This window comes from Dendrobates tinctorius, unplaced genomic scaffold (genome assembly GCF_039654945.1).
Source record: "Dendrobates tinctorius isolate UK_male_01 unplaced genomic scaffold, ASM3965494v1 ptg000032l, whole genome shotgun sequence".
NCBI lineage: Eukaryota > Metazoa > Chordata > Amphibia > Anura > Dendrobatidae > Dendrobates > Dendrobates tinctorius.
In genome coordinates this window covers 8,734,768-8,762,700 of record NW_027361700.1, presented here as the reverse complement: position 1 = coordinate 8,762,700, position 27,933 = coordinate 8,734,768, and the positions used below count along the sequence as shown (strand labels likewise).

The 27,933-nt window shown below is 44.7% G+C and overlaps 1 protein-coding gene across 2 annotated transcripts in view; it reads left to right on the top strand.

The window, feature by feature from the left end:
* UQCC1 (ubiquinol-cytochrome c reductase complex assembly factor 1) overlaps positions 1–27,933 on the top strand; it is a 163,900-nt gene that overhangs the window by 63,322 nt on the left and 72,645 nt on the right. For both annotated transcript variants that reach the window (XM_073572379.1, XM_073572378.1), the window contains exon 7: positions 14,768–14,876. In XM_073572379.1, coding sequence (XP_073428480.1) covers positions 14,768–14,876 — 109 coding nt within the window. The remainder of the gene's footprint in view (positions 1–14,767; positions 14,877–27,933) is intronic.

The window sequence follows — 27,933 nt, the reverse complement described above, 5'->3', positions numbered from 1 at the left end:
ATCTCACATGCAGAGAGCTAGTAGATCTGCATCACAAACAGAATTATATTTTATCTAAACTACAGCAAGCAGCCAAGTAAGTGACACATTGCTGGAATCAAGGTCTCTGCATCTGCTTCTATGAACGGGCCGCTGACAGACTCCTCTGGCAGTGCCATATCACCAGAGATTGAAAAGGTCAGCCATTGAAATTCAGCAGGCTGGATTATTTTCCCTGCCAAAAATATCTAATCTCAGTGCAATAGTGTACTGTGGGGAAAATAATTATTTGATACACCGCTGATTTTGCAAGTTTTCCCACCTATGTTACAATGGAGAGGTCTGCAATTTTTATTGTAAGTACACTTCAGCTGTCAGAGACAGAATTCAGAAATTCATTGTATGATTTTCACATACCGTATATACTCGTGTATAAGCCGAGATTTTCAGCACATTTTTTGGTGCTGAAAACACCCCCCTCGGCTTACACACAAGTCATTGTCCAGAAAGCTGGCTGGGAAGCCATGCATACAACAGGGGGAGCCACCCATAGTAGGACATGACGGGGGGAGCCAAACATAGCAGGACATGACGGGGGGAGCCACCCATAGCAGGACAGGACGGGGAGAGCCACCCATAGCAGGACAGGACGGGGGGAGCCACCCATAGCAGGACAGGACGGGGGGAGCCACCCATAGCAGGACAGGACGGGGGGAGCCACCCATAGCAGGACAGGACGGGGGGAGCCACCCATAGCAGGACAGGACGGGGGGAGCCACCCATAGCAGGACAGGACGGGGGGAGCCACCCATAGCAGGACAGGACGGGGGGAGCCACACATAGCAGGACAGGACGGGGGGAGCCACCCATAGCAGGACAGGACGGGGGGAGCCACCCATAGCAGGACAGGACCGGGGGAGCCACACATAGCAGGACATGACGGGGGGAGCCACACATAGCAGGACAGGATGGGGGGGAGCCACACATGACAGGACAGGGGGGAGCCACACATGGCAGGACGGGGGAGCCACACATAGCAGGACAGGACGGGGGAGCCACCCATAGCAGGACAAGACGGGGGGAGCCACCCATAGCAGGACAAGACGGGGGGAGCCACCCATAGCAGGACAAGACGGGGGGAGCCACCCATAGCAGGACAAGACGGGGGGAGCCACCCATAGCAGGACAAGACGGGGGGAGCCACCCATAGCAGGACAGGGCGGGGGGAGCCACCCATAGCAGGACAGGGCGGGGGGAGCCACCCATAGCAGGACAGGGCGGGGGGAGCCACCCATAGCAGGACAGGATGGGGGGAGCCACCCATAGCAGGATAGGGTTTGGGGAGCCACCCATAGCAGGACAGGGTTTGGGGAGCTACACATTCCAGGACAAAACGGGAGCCACGCTTAGCAGGGCAGGGATGAGGGGACAATGCATACCCGGCTTATACTTGAGTCAATAAGCTTACCCCGTTTTCCATTGAAAAATTAGGTGCCTCGACTTATACTCGGGTCGGCTTATATTCAAATATATACGGTAATTAAATTGCATTTTATTGCATGAAATAAGTATTTGATACAATAGAAAAACAGAACTTCCTTTTTGGTACAGAAACCTTTTTTTGCAATTAGAGGTCAGACGTTTCATGTAGTTCTTGACCACGTTTGCACACACTGCTGCAGGGATTTTGGCCCACTCCTCCGTACATCTTGAGTTTCAGCTCCCTCCAAAGATTTTCTATTGTCTTCAGGTCTGTACAGGTGATGCAACTATCACCTGAGCAATACTAAGGAAATCCTGAAAACATGACCTGTTGGTGGGCATTGAGGACTGGAGTTGGGGAACCCTGGGCTAGACCACTCCAGGACCTTGAAATGCTTCTTAAAGAGTCACTTCTTAGTTGCGCTGGTTGTGTGTTTCAGGTCATTGTCATGCTGGAATACCCAGTCACAACCCATCTTCAATGTTTTTACTGAGGGAAGGAGGCTGTTGGCCATCTTGCGATACATGACCACATCCATTCTCTCTTCAGCATGGTGCGGTCGTCCTGTCCCCTTTGCAGAAAAGCACCCCCCCAAAGTATGATGCTTCCCCCACTATATTTAGCATCCACATATTTAGCGTTTCTGTAGTGATGAGAGCGTGCCTAATTTACGGGTGCGTGTCTCGAGAAGCACAAGCTTGGCACTACAACGTACTGGCGACTACATCAGCAGTTTGGAGTTAACTCATCAACATCCACTGCTCAATGTTTTTGGAAAACACCCATGCACTGTGCCTCAAAGGTAGTTCCCGACTACATGTTTTGGTATTAGCAAACTCAGGATAAATTTTTACAACAAACTGATGTCCATTTATTCTTATTAGCCTCTTGTAAAAATTAAAAACTTGGGGCTAAAACAACATTTTAGTTGTAAAAATGTAATTATTGTTTCTTCACTGCTTAATGGTGTAAAATTCCTTGAGGCACACGTGGTGTCAATGTATTATCACTGCACCTCTAGATTAATTCATTGGGTGGATGTAGTTTGTAAAGTTAGGTCACATATTAGGGGTTTCTGTTTTTCTGGCACTTTAGGGGCTCTGCAAATGTGACATGGCATATTCAAACCATTCCAACAAAATTTGAACTCCCATATGGTGCTTCTTCCATTCTGAGCTTTGCACTGTGCCTCCAAAAGTAGTTTTCAGCCACATATGAGGTATTCGTGTACTCAGAAGAAATTGGGTCAATTCTCTCTTGCTATTCTTGTGAAAATGAAAAAGTGGGACTAAAACAACATTTGTGTGGAAAATATATATATTTCATAATCACTGATGAACGTTGTGAAATTCTGTGAAGCACCTGGGGGTTCAAGGTGCTCCCCAAACATCTAGATGCACATGTGGTCAAAATTGTTGTTACCCCTCGTTTAATGACAGAAAAACCCACAATGGTGACAGAAATAACTTGAATCTGACAAAAGTAATAATCAAAAATCTATGAAAATGAACAAATGAAAGTCAGACATTGCTTTTCAACCATGCTTCCACAGATTTTAAAAAAAATCTCATGAAATAGGCCTGGACAGAAATGGTACCCCTGAAAATGTGACAAAAGGGACATGTTAAATCAAGGTGTGTCCACTAATCACCATCACAGGTTTCTACAATCTTGGAATCAGTGAGTGGGCCTGTATAGAGGGCTACAGGTACTCGCTCTGCTGTTTGGTGACTTGGTGTGTATCACACTCAACATGGACCAGAGGAAGCGAAGGAAAGAGTTGTCTCATGAGATTAGAAATAAAATTATAGACAAACATGTTAAAGATAAAAGTAATAAGACCATCTCCAAGTAGCTCGATGTTCCTGTGATTACAGTTGCACATATTATTCAGAAATTTAAGCTCCATGGGACTGTACCCAACCTCCCTGGAAGTGGCTGCAGGAGGAAAATTGATGACAAATCGAAGACGGATAATACAAAAGAGCCCAGAAAAACTTCCAAACAAATTAAAGGTGAACTTCAAGCTCAAGGAACATCAGTGTCAGATCACACCATCTGTCGTTGTATGAGCCAAAGTGGACTTCATGGGAGACGACCAAGGAGGACACCATTGTTGAAAAACAATCATAAAAAAGCCAGACTGGAATTTGCCAAACTACATGTTAACAAGCCATAAAGCTTCTGGGAGAATGTTTTATGGACAGATGAGACAAAAATGGAACTTTTTGACAAGACACATCAGCTCTATGTTCACAAATGGAAAAATGATGCATATGAAGAAAAGAACACTGTCCCTACTGTGAAACATGGAAGAGGCTCTGTTATGTTCTGGGGCTGCTTTGCTGCATCTGGCACAAGATGTCTAGAATCTGTGCAGGGTTCAATGAAATCTCAAGACTATCAAGGGATTCTAGAGAGAAATGTGCTGCCCAGTGTCAGAATGCTTGGTCTCAGTCGCAGGTCATGGGTCTTTTGCAACAGGACAAAGACCCAAAACGCACAGCTAAAAACACCAAAAAATGGCTAAGAGGAAAAGACTGGACTATTCTGAAGTGGCCTTCTATGAGCCCTGACTTAAATCCTTTTGAGCATCTTTGGAAAGAGCTCAAACATGCTGTCTGGAATAGGCAACCTTCATACATGTGACAACTGGAGCAGTTTGCTTTTGAGGAGTAGGCCAAAATACCTGTCAAGAGGTGCAGAAGTCACATTGACAATTACAGGAATCTAATGGTATAAGACTGATCAATGTTAGTATCCTGCGTCCCCGGAAGTAACAGATGGAGCGCATATGCGGTCCATGGACCGGAAGTGACGCGATGGAACTATAGTGCATCCCCGGAGACCCAATGTGATTGCGTCGTTCACCTGGGGGATATACCACAATGGCGGTTTTCTGATGGACAACTAAAACATCAGTTGAGGTATAATATGGGGATGGTTTTATCTATCCATACTCCGTTGGCATGGTTTAATTAACGGAGTTATGGTAATGAATCCTAAACAGGTGTTGTGACTTTTTAGTATTTAAGAGGGGTGATGATGATTTCTAGAGCCACTGCCTCTTGTCCTATATGGAAGAACATGCTGCCCGGTTTTCCCGACAGGTGCCAATCCTCTGATGAATCAACTTTTTGAAGAAACACGTCGGGAGGCACTCAGGGTCAGTCCAGGGCTGGCTAGATAACAGGACTAGCTGTGGACTGTCCTTGTAAGGGCAGGAGTCTTTGGAGACCAGGGTTAGTCAACAGAACAGGGACTGACAAAAGACTGGACTCTAGACTCCCTTTTCGTTATAGGAGAAAGAACCTATAAGAAAGTGAACAGCACCTAATGGTGAGATTGTTCCTTTTTATTCGGTCGTCCATGACAGCACCACCTGAGAGAGGGATCCGCCCTTCCTAGGAACAGGAAAACCTACAGATATAAAAGGGCGGCACCTCTCCCACGCATCAGTTGGTTTCCTGTTCCTAACAGGGACAGAACTCCCTACAGATCGTCCGTTTTGGATAACTGAATTCCCAGGCCAGCGGACCGACTCAGGTAGCGGGGGGTTCTCCTACCTCGGTCTCGCTGGGAGCCCTGGATGCGCCACGGTGGGTCCGGGTAGGATTTCCACGGCAGTGGTAAGAGCAGGCGGAGACAGGGTCCGGTGGGCGCCTTCTCCATGGGCCGGTGAGGTAAGCGGTGTCCCCCTGTGTCTCCTTTCCCCGGAGCGCCGTTCGGGCGGGCGCCGCCGGCGGTGTCCCACAAAGGGAGCGGACGGTTCCGAGCCGGCGGCGCAGTGCTAGCCCCTTGCCGCGCGTCCCCGCGGCCTCTGTCGCGCAGCGGAAGTGACGCGGCGGAGGGGGCGGGGCCTAGCGCCGAAACCGGAAGTCGGATGCCGGTCGACTTCCGGTTGTTGTGGACACGCGCCGATGCGCGCCCGCCGCCTGACGGGCCTGAAGGGGAGGGGGAGGATCGCGAGGCGGTCCAATGGGGGGCCCGAACACCGGACGGAGTTCCTGCTGATCCGGAGGGGAAGCCTTCTTAAGACAGAAGGCATTGCTGCTGAGGTGCTTCTGGAGGCCCAGCGATGGACACAACAGAAGCCCTCATGGACCCACAAGAGGTGCAGCCCGTGGCAAAGCACCCCAGTGACCAGCCTAAGGGGCGGAAAGAGGGACGTTCGAGTGGACAGAGCCACAGTAGTTCCTCTAGGCCAAAGGATCCTCCTGCAGCCCCCCATGATCCGGTACCTGTCCTCATCTGCAAGGGTAAGAGATCTGCGAGAATGTACCCTGATGCAGTGTCCCCTTATGTTTTTTTGATTCTCAGGGGAAGAAGGCCACAGGGAAGCAGAAGCACAAGGAATGTGCCCTCTGTAGTTGCCCCTTACCAGATGGACACCCTAAGAGATTGTGTCAGTCTTGCGTGAGACAGACGGTAGGGACGGAGATGAAGGGTAGAACGTGAGTGGAGTATCAGACTCTTACACTCTTCCCTATTTATGCAGGTAGCGGAAGAAGCTCCAAGCTTCGCTACAGACCTGAGGCAATTAATCAGGACTGAAATAAAAGCCCTCTCAAAAGAAGATTCTTCTAAAAGAAGACGGGCTAGTGTTTCAGGCTCAGAATCTTCAGTCGGCCCTAGGAGGGAAGATATCTCCTCAGAGTCCTCGGCCTCCTCTTCTTCTTCCGAAGAGGATTCCAGCCGGTTCTGTTTTCCCTTGGACCAAATGGATAAATTAATTAAAACCATAAGGTCAACCATGGGGATAGAAGGAAAAAAGACAAAACTGTCTGCTCAGGACATTATGTTCGGGGGTCTAGACCCCAGAAAGCAAAGGACTTTTCCATTAAACGAAAGAGTCCAGAGCCTGATAGACAGGGAGTGGAAAAAAACGGAAAAAAGGGGTTCTATGCCGCCTGCTTTCAAGCGAAGGTACCCCTTTGAGGACCCAATAGTAAGTCGATGGGATAAGGCCCCCAAGCTGGATGCAGCGGTAGCTAAGGCCTCCAAAAAGTCATCTATACCCTTCGACGATATGGCCTCCCTTAAAGACCCCCTAGATAAAAAGGCAGATTCCTTTTTAAAGGGCACATGGGAGATGTCAGCAGGCGCCCTAAGGCCAGCAATAGCAGCCACGTGCGCAGCCAGATCCATGATGGTTTGGCTGGATCAATTGGACTCCCAGCTAAAGGATGGAACCTCGCGAGCTTCCATCCGTAAGTCTCTTCCAATTATCCAGAATGCTGCTGCCTTTCTGGCAGATGCCTCGGCAGACTCAGTAAGAATGGCGGCCAGGTCTGCAAGTTTGTCTAATTCGGCCCGAAGAGCCCTCTGGTTAAAATGCTGGCCAGGAGATATCCAAGCCAGGTCCCGTCTCTGTTCTATCCCCTGTGAGGGTGAATACTTGTTCGGCCCCGTCCTAGACGAACTGTTAGAGAAAGCCGGGGATGAGAAAAAGAAATTTCCGAGTCTGCCGAATACATCCTGGAGACGTCCCTTTTCTAGGAAAGGGTATTCCCGCAGGAGGCAGGCCAGAGATCAGAACAGATGGGACAACAAGGAAACCAGAGGTACGGGCTTCATGTTCGGAGGAGGGGGGCGCCAAGAAGGTCCATCACGGGATAATAAGAAGCCGCCCCAATGACTAGTGGCTCCGGTAGGAGGAAGATTATCTGCCTTCTACCCGGCCTGGGCCAGAATCTCAAATAGCAGCTGGATACTGGGGGTGATAGCTACAGGACTGCACCTAGAGTTCTCCTGCGTTCCCCAAGATCGGTTCAGGGTAACTCCGCTCAAATCTTCCCCGCTAGAACAAGCTGCCCTGGAGACCGAGGTCCTCGAGCTACTGAACAAAAAAGTCCTGACGAGAGTTCCAGAGGAAGAGAGGGGGAAAGGCTTCTATTCCCCCCTGTTCTTGGTCCGTAAACCGGACGACTCATTTAGGGCTATATTTAACCTCAAAGCCCTCAATAAATTCCTGGTTGTACGTCCGTTTAAAATGGAAACAGTTAACACCGCAATAAAAATGCTGTTTCAAAACTGCTTCATGGTGGTCCTAGATCTGAAAGACGCTTACTACCATATACCCATATGTCTAGCACACCAACCTTTCCTTAGACTGGCGGTTCAGTTGGAGGGGTCAATCCAGCACTTCCAGTACGCGGCCTTACCCTTCGGGGTGGCAGTTGCGCCCCGAGTATTCACCAAAGTGATGGCAGAGGTGATGGCCCATCTGCGCGAGCTAAACATTCTAGTCGTTCCCTATCTAGATGACCTCCTTATAATAGGCAGTTCAGCCGAGCAGTGTTTAGAACAATTACAGAAAACAGCGGCGGCTCTAGAGCGGTTGGGATGGTTACTTAATATCAAAAAATCCCGTTTGCAGCCATTAAAAATTCAACAATTTTTAGGCCTAAACCTAGATTCTAAAAAACAGGAATGCCGTCTGCCCCCAGAGAAGCTGCTGCACCTGCATGGCCGGGTCCTGAACGCTTCCAACAACCCCTCCATGTCCCTCAGGAAAGCCATGTCCCTGTTGGGTTCCCTCTCGTCCTGCATTCCCGCGGTCCAGTGGGCCCAAGTTCATACGAGAACTCTACAGGGCGAAGTTTTATGGTATCAGAGGTTTCTTGGGGGTAACTTAGAAGGTCGACTGACCTTATCCAGAAACACAATAGTCCCTGGAGTGGTGGCTAGAAAGAAATAACTTGTCTAGAGGGGTCCCTTGGGAGTATAATATTACCCGCGTGGTCACCACGGATGCAAGTCCTTCCGGTTGGGGGGCGCATATGGAGGAAATTCTGGTCCAGGGCCTATGGGAACGGGATCAGATACAAATGTCTTCTAATTTGAAAGAATTGACGGCGGTAGTACACGCAGCTAAAGAGCTCCTTATGTATCTACAGGGCCATCACGTACGAGTTCTCTCGGACAATCGAGTGGCCGTGGCCTATATCAACCACCAAGGTGGCACTCGATCCAAAACTCTGATGAATGTGGCAGGACAGTTGTTCCAGCTAGCAGAGCGGCATTTTTTATCTCTCACGGCTCTTCACATAAGAGGAAAAGAAAACGTCGCGGCAGATTTCCTAAGCCGCAATCTGTTAAAACAAGGAGAGTGGGCCTTAAACACCTCCATTTTCGTTCAGATCGTGCAGAGATGGGGTCAACCAGAGGTGGATCTATTCGCCACCAAGGAGAACTCGAAAACGAGACAGTTTTGCTCCCTAAATCCCAGGGAGACTCCTCTGGCAGTAGATGCGCTACTAATAAAATGGGACTTCAGGCTAGCCTATGCCTTTCCTCCCCTATCTCTACTTCCTCTGGTGTTGAGGAAGATCAGGAAGGACAGGGCAAGGGTCATAGTCATCGCCCCGTTCTGGCCCAGAAGAGCATGGTTCTCGAACCTCAGGATCATGTCGATAGACGATCCTTGGGTTCTCCCGGACATCCCGGACCTTCTGTCCCAGGGCCCGGTCTTCCACCCTCAGGTGGCTGGCCTACATCTCACGGCGTGGAATTTGAGTGGTCACTGCTAAAAAGTAAAGGCTTCTCCCCAGACCTAATTGACACTCTACTAAAAAGTAGGAAAGTGGTGACAACTAAGATTTACGTCAGAATTTGGAAAAGATTCCTCCAAAGCTCAAATATAAATACTGATGATTCCGTCCCTATAGGCCAGATCTTGGAATTTTTACAAAAAGGACTGGACCTGGGTCTCTCCACCAGTACCCTTAAAGTACAGGTATCCGCCTTAGGGGCCCTCTTTAGCTGCAACATCGCGGCTAATTACTGGGTCAATAGGTTTATCAAAGCAGCGAGTAGATCCAGACCAATAGTAAAGAATAGACTCACGCCATGGGATTTGAACCTAGTCCTCACGGCTATAACAGAAGTGCCATTTGAACCCATCTCGTCAGCCTCTATTAGGAGCCTGTCCCTCAAGATAGCTTTCCTGATAGCCATAACGTCAGCCCGTAGGGTAAGCGACATTCAGGCATTGTCTAGGCGCCCACCTTTTCTTCAGGTAAGAGGATACGGTAATACTTAGACCTGACCCAGCGTATTTACCAAAAGTAGCCTCCAGCTTTCATAGGTCGCAGGAAATAGTCCTTCCATCCTTCCTCCCTAAACCAACTAATGAGAAAGAGGAGAAGCTACACACTTTAGATGTTAGGAGATGCCTCTTGGAGTATCTAGCGGCTACCGATCCCTGGAAGAAGAACAATGCCCTCTTTGTCTCCTACCAAGGCCCTAGGAAAGGTCTTAGGGTGTCCAAAAGTACACTAGCCAGATGGATTAGAGAAGCAATCTCGTTAGCTTACACCTCAAAAGGTAGAGTAGCTCCGGAGAAATTGAAGGCGCATTCCACCAGAGCCGTGGCGACCTCGTGGGCCGAGAGATCGGAAGTCTCCATCGACCAGATTTGTAAGGCGGCCACTTGGTCCTCTCCGAGCACTTTTTATAGTCATTATAGGCTAGACTTGGGTGCTTCTGCAGACCTCTCCTTCGGTATCAGGGTTCTGCAGGCTGTAGCCCCCCCTAAAGTAGTGATTTACTCTCTGTAATTCTCTCAGGTGGTGCTGTCATGGACGACCGAATAAAGTCTTAGTTACTCACCGGTTAACGGTATTTTTCGGAGTCCATGACAGCACCCATAGATTCCCTTCCCTTAGTCAATTTGGGTGTGCACGTCTTCCCTTTGTACATATCCACGGGTGATAAAAATTTAAGTATTAATATTGTTGTACATATAATCATGCATTAACCTTGGAGGTCCTCTTTTATGCTCTGTAATCCAACTGATGCGTGGGAGAGGTGCCGCCCTTTTGTATCTGTAGGTTTTCCTGTTCCTAGGAAGGGCGGATCCCTCTCTCAGGTGGTGCTGTCATGGACTCCGAAAAATACCGTTAACCGGTGAGTAACTAAGACTTTCTCCTTAACTTTGAACACCTGTTTTTTCCATAAAAAAATCTCCCGTTCGTGGAGGAGATTTTGAGCCAATAATTTGGTAAAAAAGCTCAAATTCTTGTTCGGGATTGAAATATGGAATGATTTTCCTGAATAGGGAGTTTATGAAACTGCTTAAAAGCTAGGCTTCCTAAACAGGGAGCTTTTTTCATTGGCTTTCTTTTATGGTGTTTTGGGATATGCACACGTTTTTAGAAAGGTGATAACCTTTACTGTTCAGTTCTATAAAAAGAGGCTAAGTTTTAAAACCACTTTTTTTGGCTATAAATACATTTGATTTTGTGGCATTTATGGTGAATGAGGAGTTGTAATAGTTTCTTTGACTAATTTTCGTTCCAGAGTTATAACCTCATAAAGTGACACTGGTCAGAATTGTAAAATTTGGCATGGTCATGAAGGTGAAAGCAGGTTTGAGGATTGAAGGGTTTAATTATTTAAAAATCATACAATGTGATTTTCTGGTTTTTATTTTTAGTTTGTCTCTCCCAGTTAAAGTGTACCTACGAAACAAAAATTGCAGACCTCTCCATTCCTTGTAGGTGGGAAAACTTGCAAAATTTGCAGTGTATCAAATCAATATTTTTCACACTGTATGTGGTCTACACTGTTATTAGTTGTCCCTATTATCCTCTAGCACCTGTAGCAAGTAATGTCAAAAGCTGATCTGTGGGGCATTTATTTTGCCATTCTTCCCTTGCCTCAAGAATATGGTTCTACATGTGTCCTGCTGCTCCATCCTCTATGGTACGAAGTTACAAATTTGGCTATATGCAATGCTGCACTCTGTTTTCATCGGTGCCAAAGACTTAAGGTCCGATATACATTAGACATTAAGTGATTTGAACTCGCTAATTTCGAGAGGAACGGTTGAACATTTAGTCTTTTATGGAGACTTCCCAACTGTCACTCAATGGACAATCGCCCAATCCTTTTTGTTCTGCGAGGAGATAAGCCTCTGCCAGATAATTCTGGCAGTGGATCTTTCTTAGAGAACTCAGGCATGGCTCAGTGGAACCGACTGTGATTGTTTGGCCAATAGCTACTGTATCTAATGTGAACGACCAGCTCAATGGTGTAGTGGCAGGGATTATGCACAACTTGCCACTCCATGTAACCCTTCCTGGTTGCGGTTTTGCTGCCAGGGGTGAATGATAGATCTGAATATAATAATTATCATCTAACTAGTGGATAAGGTGGTGATTTATGCAAACCGGAATACTCCTTTAAGGAATGTGAGATTTAAGAAATGGTTGAACGTTGCATAATATTAGTCATCGATAATCTCCGCATTGTCTAGAACAGTCCTTCAATATACAGTTAGACAGATCTTGGTAATGTGTGAGGACTTTGAGGAAATAAAGTGTAGAATTTGGGTTATTTCTGTTGGATGTATGTACAGCCTAGAAGGTAATATAGTTTTCTGGTGTGGTTTTAGGCTATGCACACGTGCCGAATTTCCGCGGCAATTCTGCAACTCCCTGCCGCGGGAAATACACATGCGGAATTCCTGCAGAAAATTAGCGTTTTGCAAGCGTAACTTCAAAGCGATCTGCAGAATCGCTTTGAAAACTGACAGGTTGTTCACATTTGTCAAACATAGTGTTTGACAAGTGTGACCAACTTTTTACTATTGAGGCCGCCTATGCGGCATCAGTAGTAAAAGATAGAAAGTTAAAAATAATTTAAAAAAATAAAAATTCGTGATATTCTCACCTTCCGGCGGCCCCCGCAGCCTTCCCAATCCTCACGATGCTCCCGGCAAGTCCCGTTCCCAGCGATGCCTTGCGACAATGACCCCAGATGACGTAGCATCACGCGAGACCGCTACGTCATCACAGGTCATTGTCGCAAGGCATCGCTGGGAACGGGACTTGCTGGAGCATCGCTGAGGCCTGGGAACGCTGCGGGGGACGCCGGAAGGTGAGAATATCACAATTTTTTATTTTTTATTTTAATTCTATTTTTTACAGGAATATGGTACCCAGGGCATGCAGGAGAATCTCCTCTCCTCCAGTCCTTGGGTACCATCCACACATGATCCGCTTACTTTGCGCATGGTGGGCATAGCCACATGCGGAAAGTAAGCGGATCAGTGCATTCCTATGTGTGCGGAATCCCCGCAATTCCACACAAAGAATGAGCATTCTGCGTATTTTTCCGCGATGCAATTCCGCCGCGGAAAAATACGCAGCATTAGCACAGCACGTGTGGAATGCCATTGAATTCAATGGGTTGCTTTTTGTATGCGTTTTCGCAACGAGAAAACGCAGCAAAAACGCTTACAAACCGCAACGTGTGCACAAAGCCTTAATATACAGTATTTCTGATAAGTTGGACATTTAAGGACTATCTTCTCTGTACCTATTCTTTTAAGAAATGTAAAACTTCTCCATCAGTGCCAACAGCTTTCTTCCATAGTATTAGCGAATGTTCCAAAGGTATACATAAATTTCTAATTTTTCATAGATCATTTTAAAGCGCGAGTCAGCGCCAGGTATAGAAAAACAAAAAGTCAGCTCGCCCATCAGTTGTTACTGGACTCCGAGCACAGAAACTATAGTACAACAGGAAAAGCAATTAGCCAAGTCCAAGGTATAATCCAGCTCAAACGAGGCCGTTAAAAAATTTAAAAAAAATATATTTAAAAAATATTTCTTTGCAAAAACAAAGAAGTCTTGTTCGAAACGCATCTGTGATTTTTACACTGTGTGACCATTGTTTTATCTAATATATAAAGCTCAATGTGTGTGTGTGTATGTCCGGGATTGGCATCTGCACCGTCGAAGCTACAGCCACAAAATTTTGCACAGTCACACGTCTGGACCCCGAGAACGTCATAGGCTATGTTGTGAGGCGAAATTTTAACCCCGTGTGTTCCAATTCACCAAACAATTTTGCCTATTAGTCTTATCATTTCTATGGTGTTATTGTCCTTCTGTAAAACTGGAAATAACACAATTTATTACCCTGCCAACACAGGCCACCCTCTGACACAGACTGCAGGGGGAGCCCAGTATCACACAGGATAGGATTAGATACACGACTCAGCAGTCAGTATCACACAGGAGAGGATTAGACACATGGCTCAGCAGACAGTATCACACAGGATAGGATTAGATACATGGCTCAGCAGACAGTATCACACAGGATAGGATTAGAGACACGGCTCAGCAGTCAGTATCACACAGGAGAGGATTACATTCACAGCTCAGCAGTCAGTATCACACAGGAGAGATTAGATACACAGCTCAGCAGTCAGTATCACACAGGATAGGATTAGATACAGGGCTCAGCAGTCAGTATCACACAGGATAGGATTAGATACACGGCTCAGCAGTCAGTATCACACAGGAGAGGATTAGATACACAGCTCAGCAGTCAGTATCACACAGGATAGGATTAGATACAGGGCTCAGCAGTCAGTATCACACAGGATAGGATTAGACATATGGCTCAGCAGTCAGTATCACACAGGATAGGATTAGATACACGGCTCATCAGTCAGTATCACACAGGATAGGATTAGATACACTGCTCAGCAGTCAGTATCACACAGGATAGGATTATATACACGGCTGAGCAGTCAGTAACACGATAGGATTAGATACACAGCTCAGCACAAAGTATCACACAGGAGAGGATTAGGTACACAGCTCAGCAGACATTATCACACAGGATAGGGTTAGATACACAGATACACATGTTTATCAAAAGGCTCTTGAATGAGTTGAAAATAAAATACTATCAATACTTGGGTAATCATTTAGTTAATTTGTGTTGCAAAACTGTAGTGTTGAATATATGATGTGAAATGTTTTTATGTGAAATATAATCATTATAATTTGCTATAACTAACCACAGTTGGTAACTCTGCCTGGGCAACGCCGGGCTCTTCAGCTACTGAAAAATATTTTTTCAATAAAAAATGTTTTGAATTTTTTAACGGACTTGTTTGAGCTGGATTATACCTTGGATCATTAATCCTGCAGGTGTCTCCTATACGACAAGGTGAAAAATTAGCCTTGAGTACTAGCATGCTACATAAATGATCCACTTCTTAGCGTCGACCTCCGTATAATTTCAGGCCTCCACTGTGATGGGTAATAAGTGACTTCTTGGAAGTAGGTCATATTTTAGTCATAAAGTCTTTTGATGTCAGGAACAAAAATTACAAACTGTTTCCAGTGCATCAGTATTACATGAATGCCTCTGTAGTGATTGCAGTTTTACAATGCGTCCTATGATGATGTCACCCTTTATTGACTGAGTGAAACCATAGCTGGATTATGATCAAGACTGGACATTGAAGACCACTGAATTGTCGATAATTTGTTTTTATAGGATGTGCATGGTCCGAATGAAGCAGGAAGGACGAGCTGGAAAATACATGTGCAGGTTCATTGTTTACTCCATGTGGGAAGATGTTGAGCAGCGAGGGAAAGTCATGGGGGTGAGTTTCGTGGTATCTGATGTACACTGTTCTGTGTGGAAGAAAGTTGCACTTTGTATGTAAAGGGAACCTGATAGCGGATACATGCTGCCCGATTCATGGGAAGCATCTGTCAGGCACTGACTGTGTGATCTCAGCCAGGTATGTTTGACTCTGAAATGCCGCGGCATCTCAGAGAAAAACGTAATTTAAAAGCTTCTTTTAAAGGCTTCAACCCGCTCGATTCCCCGCAGTGACAGGTCTCTCCCTATAGGAGCACGTAGGCAGAGATCTGTCAATCCAGGGCAGCGGGCCTGAGACGCCTCCTGGGACTTGACTGTCCAGCTAGGCTCCAGTGTGGCTTTTATAGTATGTTTGTCTCTGAAATGCCGAAGCGTTTTAGATTCGATCATACTGCCAGTTCCTGATACTCTAAGAGTTACATATATATTACCATTTAGTGTTGTGGTAGATGTTTACTTAAATGGGTTCCTTAGGAATAAAAAATAATACATTCCTAAAGGATATCTCATTATAAATATACTACTAAATACCTTTATCAAATCACCGTCATTTTGTATAGGGAGGTGATCACTATAGTACATTGAAATGACCACCATCTTGGTACATTGATAGAATTGTGAGCATATGCAATAGGAAGCTCCACCCCATCCCTTCATGAGTATAAAAATTGACCCAGTGGATATTCTGATGTAATACTAGAGATGCCAGGGGTGACGAGTTGAGAAGAGGCCACTCACACTGCTGTGCATGTTTTTCTAATCTAATACTGGCAGCATCGGGGGTCAACATGGTGTACAGCAGTTTGAGCTGCTTCCTCTTACCTCATCTTAGATAGAGTGGGCAGCAATGTGAGCAGCGTATTCTTACCTCAGCCCCCCCTGGTATCTACAGTATTATATCTTATAGACAGGGTCAGCAGCAGTGTGAGCAGCCTATCCTTACCTCAGCATCCCTGATATCTACAGTATTAGACATGATAGGGAGGACTGCAGTGTGAGCAGCCTCTTTTTACTCCACCACCACTGGTTTCTCCAGAATTAAATTAGATAGACACGTTGGACAGCAGTGTGAGCAGCCAGCTTCTTACCTTGGCACCTTTGGTATCTTAAGCATTAGACTAGAAAGACAGGTTGGGCAGCAGTGTGAGCTGCCTATTCTTACCTAACCACACCTCTTTTGTCCAGTTTTAGGCAAGAATATCCAATGACACAGCTTCTTTCATATATGAATAGAGGATGTGGAGCTTCCTACTGCACATGCTCACAGGCACCTGTTCTGTTAAAGGGAATATGTCAATAGGCTCTACCCTCCTAAGCCTTTTACATGGACGTATAGGTCATAAAAGTTGAATAAAATGATAACCTTGTTATCCAATGTCTTATTACAGAGTAGTCTGTTTTTTATTAATATGTAAATGAGCTGTTTTGATATATGGACCGGACACAGATCTGAGAATCTGCCTCCAGAGCTTATTTTAAATTAAAGGGGAGTTACCAGTGTCAGACATGTAATTGAGGAAAGCAGTCAGTCATTATGTCTCACAGCTCATCTTATAGTAAGAAAATTGTGGCTTTCTCTGAAATAAGACATCCGATTGGAGATATCAAGGTATCATTTTATTCAACTTCCTATGACCTGCTTGGCCATATAGACGACTAATTACTTTACTTTGATTTCTTAAGCCCTGGGACCCCAGTCACTCACAGCCGCAGATACTTGCATTGTAATTAAATTTTTCACCGAGCTGAAATCTTGAGCTGCGCATCCGGCACCATTTTATTGGAGTCCTACACACAGGACACCAACTCGCACTGCACATGCGCTACCCACATAAAGATAGTGGCAGCGAGGAATTTTAATAAGGAGGTAGGTCACTGAATAATTGACTTGTACTAGAAGCAGAGAAAGCTGGGGGGGGGGGGAGAACCAGAAGAAAACCCTGCCCCCACGTCCCGCCCCGAAACACACAGAAGCACACAAGACGCCATTTTCTGAAAACTTCACAAGATGAGTATTCAGCAGCCACTGAGCGGATTCCTTTACATCATGTATCATGTTACTCAGGTTCACAACGCCACTATAGCCTTAACCTTAGTTTATAGGGTTAAATCCTGTTGACAAGTTCTCTTCAAAGGAGACAGAAATGAGAGGGGCTAGATGATCACTCTTTGTTCATGAAAAAAATAGCATGTTAATGGGTCTTTCTCAAGCTGAAAAGTTATTCATAATTATAATAATTTAGAGGGGACTTGTACATACAATAAATAGATAACCAAATAACACATATCAATCTTGAAGGAAATAGGGGGATACGAAAGGTAAATGGTAAAAAGTGCTTGTATTGTATTTTCCAGCCATCAATATAATATATAGGGTACTCACATAATGCTGCATGAACCGGTCACCAGCCAGTATGTGTATTTATAGTGTAGAGAATATCTTGCTGACCTTTCACCCTGCAATCCCATAAGCGGCCTCTGGAACCTTGATGACTTGGCTTTGCAGGGCCTCATCTAGAATGGAGAGATGGTGTGAGTGCTCCACTACCACTCCATTGACTGTCTATGGAACTGCTGGAAATAGCAGCGCATTGCTCTCTCCAATAGACAGTGAGTAGAGCAGATATCGAGCATGCACCCCTACTCTCCATTCAAGAAGGGGTCCTGCAGAGCCTCATTCCCAATAACTCTAAACATGCCAGAGATCAGCAAGTTATACCCCATCCCGTGTATAGAGAATTACTGGAGATTTGGAAAAGCTCTTTAAGAGCTGCCCCTGCTCTGATCTGCTATTGTCACCATGTAGTATATGGCCTTCAGTTTGATTGGCTGCTCATAGCTGATCTCTATACTGGTGATCAGTTGATTGTAGTTAAAGAAGTCAGCCACCTGCCAGTCAGCTGGAGAAGCTTAATTCTATGTAAGTTTTTTTTACAGGTGAATGACTAGTGACCAAGCCAATTTTAACCTTTATTGACCAAACCAAATTTTACAATTCTGACCATTGTCACTTTACATGGTAATGACTCTGAAACTCTTCACTGATACATATTGTACTTCACGATAGTGGTAAAATTTCTTCAAAGTCACTTGCGCTTATTTAAGAGAAAAACGGAGATTTGGCAAAAATGTTGAAAATTTCGCAATTTTCAATCTTTTATTTTTTGTGCTCTTAAATCATACTTGTCACGCAAAATAATAAATAACATTTCTCATATGCCTAATCTACATCAGTGCCATTTTATAAAAAAAAAAAATTTTTCCTTAGGAAGTTAGAAGGGTTAAAAGTTAACCAGCAATTCCCCCCCCCCATCAAAATTTACAAAACCTATTTTTAGGGACCACATCACATTTGAAGTGACTTTGAGGGGTCTATATGACAGAAAATACCCAAAAGTGAAACCATTCTAAAGACTGCACCCCTCAAGGTGTTCAAAACAACATTCAAGAAGATTATTAACCCTTCAGTTGCTTCACGAGAACTGAAGCAATATAGAAGGAAAAAATTCCTTTTTTTTTTTTTTTTGCAAAAAATTCACTTTAGACCCAAACGTTTTTATTTTCACAATGGTAACAAGAGAAAATGGACCACAAAATTTGTTGTGCAATTTCTCCTGAGTATTCCGATACCCCAAAAGTCGGGGAAATCCACTGTTTGGGTGCACGACAGGGGAAGGGGAACTTTTAACTTTTTGAACACAAAATTGGCTGGAATCGAGAGCGGACACCATGTTGTGTTTAGAGAGCCCCTGATGTGCCTAAACAGTTGAAACCCCCCCACAAATTGTCATTTTGGAAACCACACCCCTCAAGGATTTTATCCAGGGGTATAGTGAGGATTTTGAACCCACAGGTACGACATAGAATTTGATAACATTAGGTCGCCAGCCATTTTGAATGTCGTCATTAGTGTTGAGCGCAAGTGCTTGCTTCTCCAGTTTGCATCGGGCACTCGGGTATGCACCAAATATCGTGCGTGTTTCAAGTGACATGCTTGAATCCTTGCCCTGCATATATCGCAGCTGTTAGACACCAAAATAAAACATGCGGGGATCTGCGATACTCTGTGCATACCTCAGCACCAGATGCAAACTCGAGTAACGAGTTGTTTTTATTTTTTTTGTTTACTTTTGGAAAAAACTCCATTATAACTCCAACCTTAGCTGCAAAGAATGGAAAAAAATTAGAATTTTATAATTTTTATCTAAGTGGGTGACAAAGGGGGATTTAACCCCTTAATGACAGAGCCAAATTTTTTAAATCTGACCAGTGTCACTTTTATGTGGTAATAACTGTGGAACGCTTCAATAAATCCCAGTGATTTTAAGATTGTTTTTTTTTCGTGACACATTGTACTTTATGATAACGGTAAATTTAGGTCAATATGTTTTGTTTTTATTTACAAAAAATATCAGAAATTTTAGAAAATTGTTAAAAAATTAGCAATTTTCAAATTTTGAATGCTTATCCCTTTAATCCAGATTGTCATACCACACAAAAACATTCGTAAATAATATTTCCCACATGTCTGCTTTACATCAGCACCATTTGTAAAATGTTCTTTTATTTTGTTAGCATTTTAGGAGGTTTAAAAATGTAGCAGTAATTTTTCATTTTATCAAGGAAATTTACAAAAAAAATTTTTTAGGGACCTATCCAGGTTTGAAGTGACTCTGGGGGTCCTATATATTGGAAAAACCCCAAAAGTTATGCCATTTTAAAAACTGCACCCCCTGACATATTGAAAATTGCTGTCCGGTAGTTCATTAACCCTTCAGGTCATTTTCAGGAATTAATGCAAAGTGACATGACAGAAATGAAAAAGTGTTTTTTTACCACCTGAGTGCCACTAACTTCTGAACAGGTTACAACAGCCGTCAGACTCTAAAGCCGCTATTTGGTCGTGAATTGCCATGGCAAATATCAAGAAAACACACAATCATGATCTCAGGGTGCCGATGGGGATAAAGAGGAAGCGCCCACACTCTGTTAACCATTTATATGATGTTGTCACTATTAACAGCAGCATCTAAGGGGTTAAAATGATTTGGACGGTGCAAACACTAATCGTGGCTGATGCAGCAATTTGTCAGCTATGGTGTACAGCCGACAGCTGCTGGATAGTCACCTGTATCGGGATGCTATTCTCTTATATCTCACGTCAGATAAAAGACGTATTGGCGGTCATTAAGGGGTTAATATACTATTTTTTTTATTTTGATCACTGTGATGGGGTCTATCACAGTGATCAAAAGGAACCAATAGGAAAAATTCCCTATTGTTGTCGGGTGCTGGCTGGCAGATGTTGGCGGGCGCATTGTGCATGTGCTTCCATTTTTTTTTTTCCAGGAAGATAGTGCAGAGGGCCGAGGGACAAAGCAGTAGGGCCCGAGGGATGACAGGGGTATCAGGGGGGCTCGACTGTTTTTGATGGCCTTGATCTTGTTCTCTCCTTAAAAAGCGGCGTTGTGGAATAAGTACCTTTAATTGCCACCATTAAAAGGTGTATCCGAGGTCACTAAGGGGTTAAATGCTTTATCCAGGACTATATTTACACTGCTCACAAAACGTTAGCGATATTTGGTTCACACAACATTGATATTATATCACACATGTAGGGCATTCAATTAGAAGCATGAATGGTGATTTCCTTATCTCAAACAATTTATTGAAAGGAAAGCGAACAACAATGCTGGTTATACCCCAACAAAAATATCAACGTCTCAAAAACTTGTCATGTGGCCTTGAGCATCAAATACAGCCTGACAATGACATCATATGCTGTTTAGAAGACAAATTATTGCCTCCCACTTTTCTTGAAGGGTGGCCCACAGGTCATTGAAGTTCTGATGTACAGGTTTATGAGCCTCTACTTGGTGACTTGGCGATCCTATTGGTTTTTTTATAGGTTTCAGGTCTGGCGAAAGCGCATGCCACCCCAGTCTATGGAAGCCGTTCCCTAGGATTGTCGTCCATGAAGATGAAATTAGGCCTGTATTGTTCGTGTAGAGGCACATTGACTGGATTAATGATGTGATTCAAGTAATAGGGCAGTTCTGCAGTGTAGCGCAGTTCTGTATTGACGAGAGACACGTGCTTAAACTGTAACACCACCACCACCAAAAGCTTGTTTGGTGATAGCAGTGTCTGATGCATAGCTCTTTCCTTTACATCTCCAATGTCATTGGCAGCCATCATTACTGCTCGGCATGAATCGACTATCATCAGTGTGCAGCACTTAGGTCCATTGGTCCCTCGTCTAGCGTAGCTGCTCCCTGGCCCATGCAAGACGATGAACCATGTGCCTGGTGTGGTAAGCTACCCTTGCAGGTTGTCTAGCATGCAGACCACACTGATGTGAACTTTTTTGAATGGTCTGATGTGAAACTTGGTGCCTCTTGACTCCATTAAATATTCCTGGAGTTGTGTGGCATTCATCATCTGGTTTCAAAGGGCATAGTTTATAATGAAGCGGTCATCAGTGTGAGTTGTGGCCAAAGGATGTCCACTTCTCTACTTTTCTGTCTCTGCATGTATGTTGCAACCTGATGATGACACTCTGACACTTAGCTCATTGGCCACTTCCGTCTGAGAACATCCTACTTGAAGCCTCGCAATGGCGAGGTATTGCTGATCAGTTGTTATGAGTCGTCTTGGTCTCATGTTACAATGTGAACCCCGAAATGTATTGACTAATCCATGGATCAAATACCTGTTGTGAATTTTGCCATTAATCTCTTTGTTAGAGAACAGCAAGTTGTGCAAAAAGTACTGAAACATTGGACATGTTCATTCAAAAGTTTAGAAAAGGTCACGTTAAGTTCACTTGAAAAGGTTAGAGTGCATTCTAGATTCATCCTGAAATTTTACCCTAAAGCCAAATATCCCTAACTTAGTTTTTAGGCCCATAGTAAAAAAAAAAAAAAAAAAAAACATAGGTGCTCAGTGACTACTCTGATCTGGTGCTGGATGGAAGAGGCAAGTAGATATCAACTACATGCCTCTTAGCTTTTAGGCCTATAGTAAAAAAAAAAAAAACCCAGAAAGGTAGTCGCTACCTACCTGCCTATAGTGCCCGGCGCCGATCTTTGCCTAACTACAATGGGAGATGGCTGTCTAATCGGCATAATGTCAGCAGTCATGCCCCATCGACAGACCAGAAGTACAAGAGCTGCACTATTGGCAGCTGTATCGCTGGCAGGAGTGGTCAGTGACCACTCTGATCCGGTGCTGGATGGAAGAGGCAAGTGCTTATCAACTACATGCCTTTTAGCTTTTCAGCCTATAGTACAAAAGAAAAAAATAGTCCTGGATAAACCCTCTAATTATTCCTGCTGTTTTGTTCAGAGTCACAGGTATAGTCACAGCAAAATTGGTTGTCACCCTACTTTCCATAGAAATAAAAAGAATACCGGACAATGAAAGGGCTTTATAGAAAGTAGGTGGATGGTCATCCTCCAATTCATGTTGCGAAGAAGAGATTGTGGATTTATTCCAATGTAGCAAGCCACATTACTCCCTACTTCGTCAGAAAATGAATATTGTATAAAAGAATAACACACCAAGAATAGGCACAAAAAGGATATTTTTTATATTGTTAATTTTCTGCAATCATATCCAGAACAACAGTATTACACTGCAGTGTAGCATAACAACGTTTCGGGTATTGTAGCCTTTGTTATGCTATGAATAGGGTTTGTGCGGAATGTCTTTTTTGGGCAAAAAAATTCAAAAAATCCATTTGTACCGGTATATGAAGAGAAAAAAATCACTGGGATGTCTACGGATCCAAAGAGTGTGGAAATTACTGTTGCCTATTGTAGAATGAACCCAGAGGTACAACATTGACTTTCTTAAAAGCCGCAAGTCCACTTGATTAATGGAGCAGTAATTTTTAAAACTCACAGGAATATATTGCTTCATTTAGCCGAACAAAGTTGAAACCACACCGTAAGAACAATTCAAGAACGAAGTGGATTTCTTTGAGGCAGATAGGAGGTGGAGGAACAGAACGTGGAAAGTAGAGGAACTGCAATCAGCCAGCATCATTAAATAAAGAATATAATTATCACAAATGAATAGCAGAGTGTAAGTGCTTTACCAAATCACCGGCCAAAATACACTGACTCCCTTCTTCTTTACTTAGTACCAAACTGCTGCTCCGTGCAAATAAATGAATTGAGTTTTTCCTAAATCTGGCAGCGAATAAGTTATGAGTAGAGCCGTGTTTTTTTGCAAAAGATTAAGGAAAATTGGCAGAATTATGGGTAATCCTACACTATGTTGTCATTTTTGGCTGCTTATGCAGTAGAAAACGAGTCCTATCTTTTACTCTTCTTGGCCCTTTCATTTAATTCTTTTATTTTTTTTCTTTGAAATTAGCTTTTATCTTCATTTTTAATTATATTTTCTTAGGACGTTCATCCACAATAGACTGTGACATCTTAGGAAGTTTCCATGATTAAGGGCTTGTCTGTTGTAATTTTCAAAAATGCTTGACACTGCTACTATATTACTCCACTGTGTAAATTTTTTTTTTTTTTTTTACTATCGCATCCCTCCACCTCCTAACATATGGGGCAGAAACAGGGCAAAGTAATAATTTTTGTTCACTTCTGAAAAGTTTCAGTAATAAAGAGAGCCTTGTTAACATCCGAGAGCCCAGCAGCCAGAAGTTTTCATAGGCCTATCATTGTTTGTTTTATCTGTCATTTGGAACCTCCTGAACTCTTAAAACATTGGCAAGAAAATCCTTTAACTGTTGGCCCGTTTCACCCCCTGTACATGACCTGTTCTCGGAGCAAGTGTTCCTTTCACAGAGGGGATACTGTGCTGTCTTGTTTAGTGTGCAGCATTTTGGGATAACGCTATGAGTATATGGACATAGATGAAGAGTAGTCAAAGATACACTTTAGTGTAAATATTGTCTATAGACCACAAAGACGTCAATGATGATAATTTTTTTTATATACTGCAACACTTTAGAAATTAAGTGGCAACATGCAGGGCTCCCACCAGGAATTTCAGGGCCCCATAATGGCAAAATTTTTGTGCCCCCTTGAGACACCGCCCAGGCTCCACCCTGTCTCCACCTCCACCCCTTGATCCCACCACCCACTCTTGTAAAAACTCCACTTCTGCACCGCGTCCTCACCAATCACACACTAACAGTTCCAATTGAACACCAGATTACATACATGGCAATCGGCTGTTGTTTTGGCAAAAAGATTTTTTAAGCTGCCAGCACGACAAGGTAGACTCTTTTGGCCGGGCCCTACTCTTCTCTAACCTATTAAACATTTCTTAAAATACCCAATACTCTTTTTAGGTATATTTTTAATCATACCACATACAAGGGACAAATACCATCATACCATGGCCAGACCACATATTACCATCACATAGTGACTGAATAATGCCACATACAAAGGACAAATACCGTATTTTTCGCTTTATAAGACGCTCCGGATTATAAGATGCACCCCAAATTTTGAGGCGAAAAATAGGAAAAAATGTTTTTTTAATAAAATGGTGGTGCTTCTTATAATCCAGGCGTCTTATTGCTTACCGGTCTGTCCCCGGGGTGCTGTCGCCCACTCTGTCCCCGGGGTGCTGCCGCCCACTCTGTACCTGGTGCTGCCGCCACCGCGCTGGGTCCTCCGAGTGCTGCCGCGCTGAGTCCCTTGGGTGCTGCCGCGCTGGGTCCCTCGGGTGCTGCCGCCGCCGCGCTGGGTCCCTCGGGTGCTGCCGCCGCCACGCTGGGTCCCGTCGGGCTCTGTCCCGTGCTGCGTGGGGGGCTCTGCCGTTCCATCCATGCCTGTGCGGTGGCTTGCTTCCTGGAAAATGGCCGCCGCGCAAGCGCAGATGGAGATCTCGCATTGAAATCTCGGGAGCACCCGGAGGACCCAGCGCGGTGGCGGCAAGTATCGGACACCCGCAGCGGCAGCACAAAAAAACGTATGTTTGCATTGTAAGACGCACCCCTATTTTCCCCCCAAATTTGGGGGAAAAAAAGTGCGTCTTACAAAGCGAAAAATACGGTACCTCCACACCGTTACCAGACCACATATTACAACCACATAGTGACTGCATAATACCATGTACAAAAGACAAACCGCCACACCATGGCTGAACCACATATTACTACCACAGTGACCGAATAATACCACATACAAGAGACAACTACTGTCACACCATGACCAGACCACAGATTACCACGTTATAGTGACCGAATACTACAATTCTGATTAATAGAAAACTACAATGCTAATATTACCATAAGTGCCATTATACACAGGAGCTCTGTATATATTGTATAGTGTAAGTGTACTGGTAGTACAGTCCCAAAAATATATAGACCTTCTTAATAATTGGCTCTCCGTACTCTAGGTAATACAATGATCACCGATGACATTATATACAGTAACTCTGTATATAGTGTCAGTTTAAAGGTAATAGAGTGATCACTGGTGACATTATACACAGTAACTCTGTATATAGTGTCAGTTTACAGGTAATAGAGGGATCACCAGTGATATTATACAGAGGAGCTCTGTACATAGTATATAGAGTCTGTTTACATATAAGACACAGACTCACCTGTGACATCTGTAGGTTAAGTCCTTCATCTTCGCTTTTCTCCATTCATCCAACACAGACCGCCATCACTTCATATAGCCGGGACCCATCTCTGCAGAAAATAAGAGTTATCTAGAGCAGTGGTCCCCAACCTTTTTTGCACCAGGGACCGGCTTCAAGCAAGACCATTTTTCCATGGTGGGGTGGGGCAGGGGCGGGGCTTTGGTCATATGAATGCGGAGTATATATAGTACGATGGCCCCACACCTGTAATCCCCCATATTTAGTATGATGGCTCCACACCTGTACTCCCCCAATATAAAGTATGATGGCCCCACACATATAAACAGCATATAGCTTAGCTCAAGGATGCTCACCTACAAAATATACATCTCTGGTTACAGTATATAGCTCAGGACGGGGATGCTCACCTGCACAGCTCTGTTCACAGTCTATAGCTTAGGTCAGGGATGCTCACCTGCACTGCTCTGGTTACAATATATAGCTCAGGTCGGGAATGTGCGCATATACACTCACTGGCCACTTTATTAGGTACACCATGCTAGTAAGGGGTTGGACCCCCTTTTGCCTTCAGAACTGCCTCAATTCTTCGTGGCAGAGATTCAACAAGGTGCTGGAAGCATTCCTCAGAGATTTTGGACCATATTGACATGATGGCATCACACAGTTGGCGCAGATTTGTCGGCTGCACATCCCTGATGCGAATCTCCCGTTCCACCACATCCCAAAGATGCTCTATTGGATTGAGATCTGGTGACTGAGGAGGCCATTTGAGTACAGTAAACTCATTGTCATGTTCAAGAAACCAATCTGAGATGATTCGAGCTTTATGACATGGCGCATTATCCTGCTGAAAGTAGCCATCAGATGTTGGGTACATTGTGGTCATAAAGGGATGGACATGGTCAGCAACAATACTCAGGTAGGCTGTGGCGTTGCAACGATGCTCAATTGGTACCAAGGGGCCCAAAGAGTGCCAAGAAAAAATTCCCCACACCATGACACCACCACCACCAGCCTGAACCGTTGATACAAGGCAGGATGGATCCATGCTTTCATGTTGTTTACGCCAAATTCTGACCCTACCATCCGAATGTCGCAGCAGAAATCGAGACTCATCAGACCAGGCAACGTTTTTCCAATCTTCTACTGTCCAATTTCGATGAGCTTGTGCAAATTTTAGCCTCAGTTTCCTGTTCTTAGCTGAGAGGAGTGGTACCCAGTGTGGTCTTCTGCTGCTGTAGCCCATCTGCCTCAAAGTTCGACGCACTGTGCGTTCAGAGATGCTCTTCTGCCTACCTTGGTTGTAGCGGGTGGCAATTTGAGTCACTGTTGCCTTTCTATCAGCTCGAACCAGTATGCCCATTCTCCTCTGACCTCTGGCATCAACAAGGCATTTCCGGCCACAGAACTGCCGCTCACTGTTTTTTTTTTTCTTTTTCGGACCATTCTCTGTAAACCCTAGAGATGGTTGTGCGTGAAAATCCCAGTAGATCAGCAGTTTCTGAAATACTCAGACCAGCCCTTCTGGCACCAACAATCATGCCACGTTCAAAGGCACTCAAATCACCTTTCTTCCCCATACTGATGCTCGGTTTGAACTGCAGGAGATTGTCTTGACCATGTCTACATGCCTAAATGCACTGAGTTGCCGCCATGTGATTGGCTGATTAGAAATTAAGTCTTAACACACAGTTGGACAGGTGTACCTAATAAAGTGGCCAGTGAGTGTATATGCAGCATACAGCCGCTATCACAGGCGCACGAGTTCGTACTGACTGAGTGCGCTCCTGAATGCACTCCTTCCACCTTCTAAGCCTGCCCCACTCTGCTCTGATGCACCAATCAGCATCAGGCCAATTGCAGCCTGGCAGCCAATCAAAGCATGGAGCTGCACAGCCAGTGAGTGGCTGCAGCTCTCAGAGACTGACACTCCCACTACACAGAGGACCTTCCAAGTGCAAACTCGCACCCCGGCACACGGAAAATTAAAGGGGCCGGCAGCCGCAGCAGATCACACAGTGCTTAGGGCTGGTCTGCGGCTGCGCGGACCTGCAAAAAAACTCAACGGCCAGGTCCCGGTCCGCGGACCAGTGGTTGGGAACCCCTGATCTAAATCACATTCCTCAATTTTTCCCCAACTTTTACACTATGCCAAATGAAGAAAAAAAGCGACAAAATTGCACTGCACAGTGACAGCCCCCCCCCCACTGGAAACAGTATCTTCAAAAATGAAATACATCACAGCAGTAATAATATCCCTTAATTAGCCCGTACAGCAGTGATGTCTCACATCCTGCTCTCATATGTACCCCATTCTGGACCCCACATGTCTCATTTCTGGCCCCTTGTGGTGTCTCATTCCAGGCCCCTTGTGGTGTCTTTTTCCTGGCCACTTGTGATGTCCCATTCTTGGCCCCCATGTGACTTTAATCCTGCCCTCCTGCGGTCTCCAC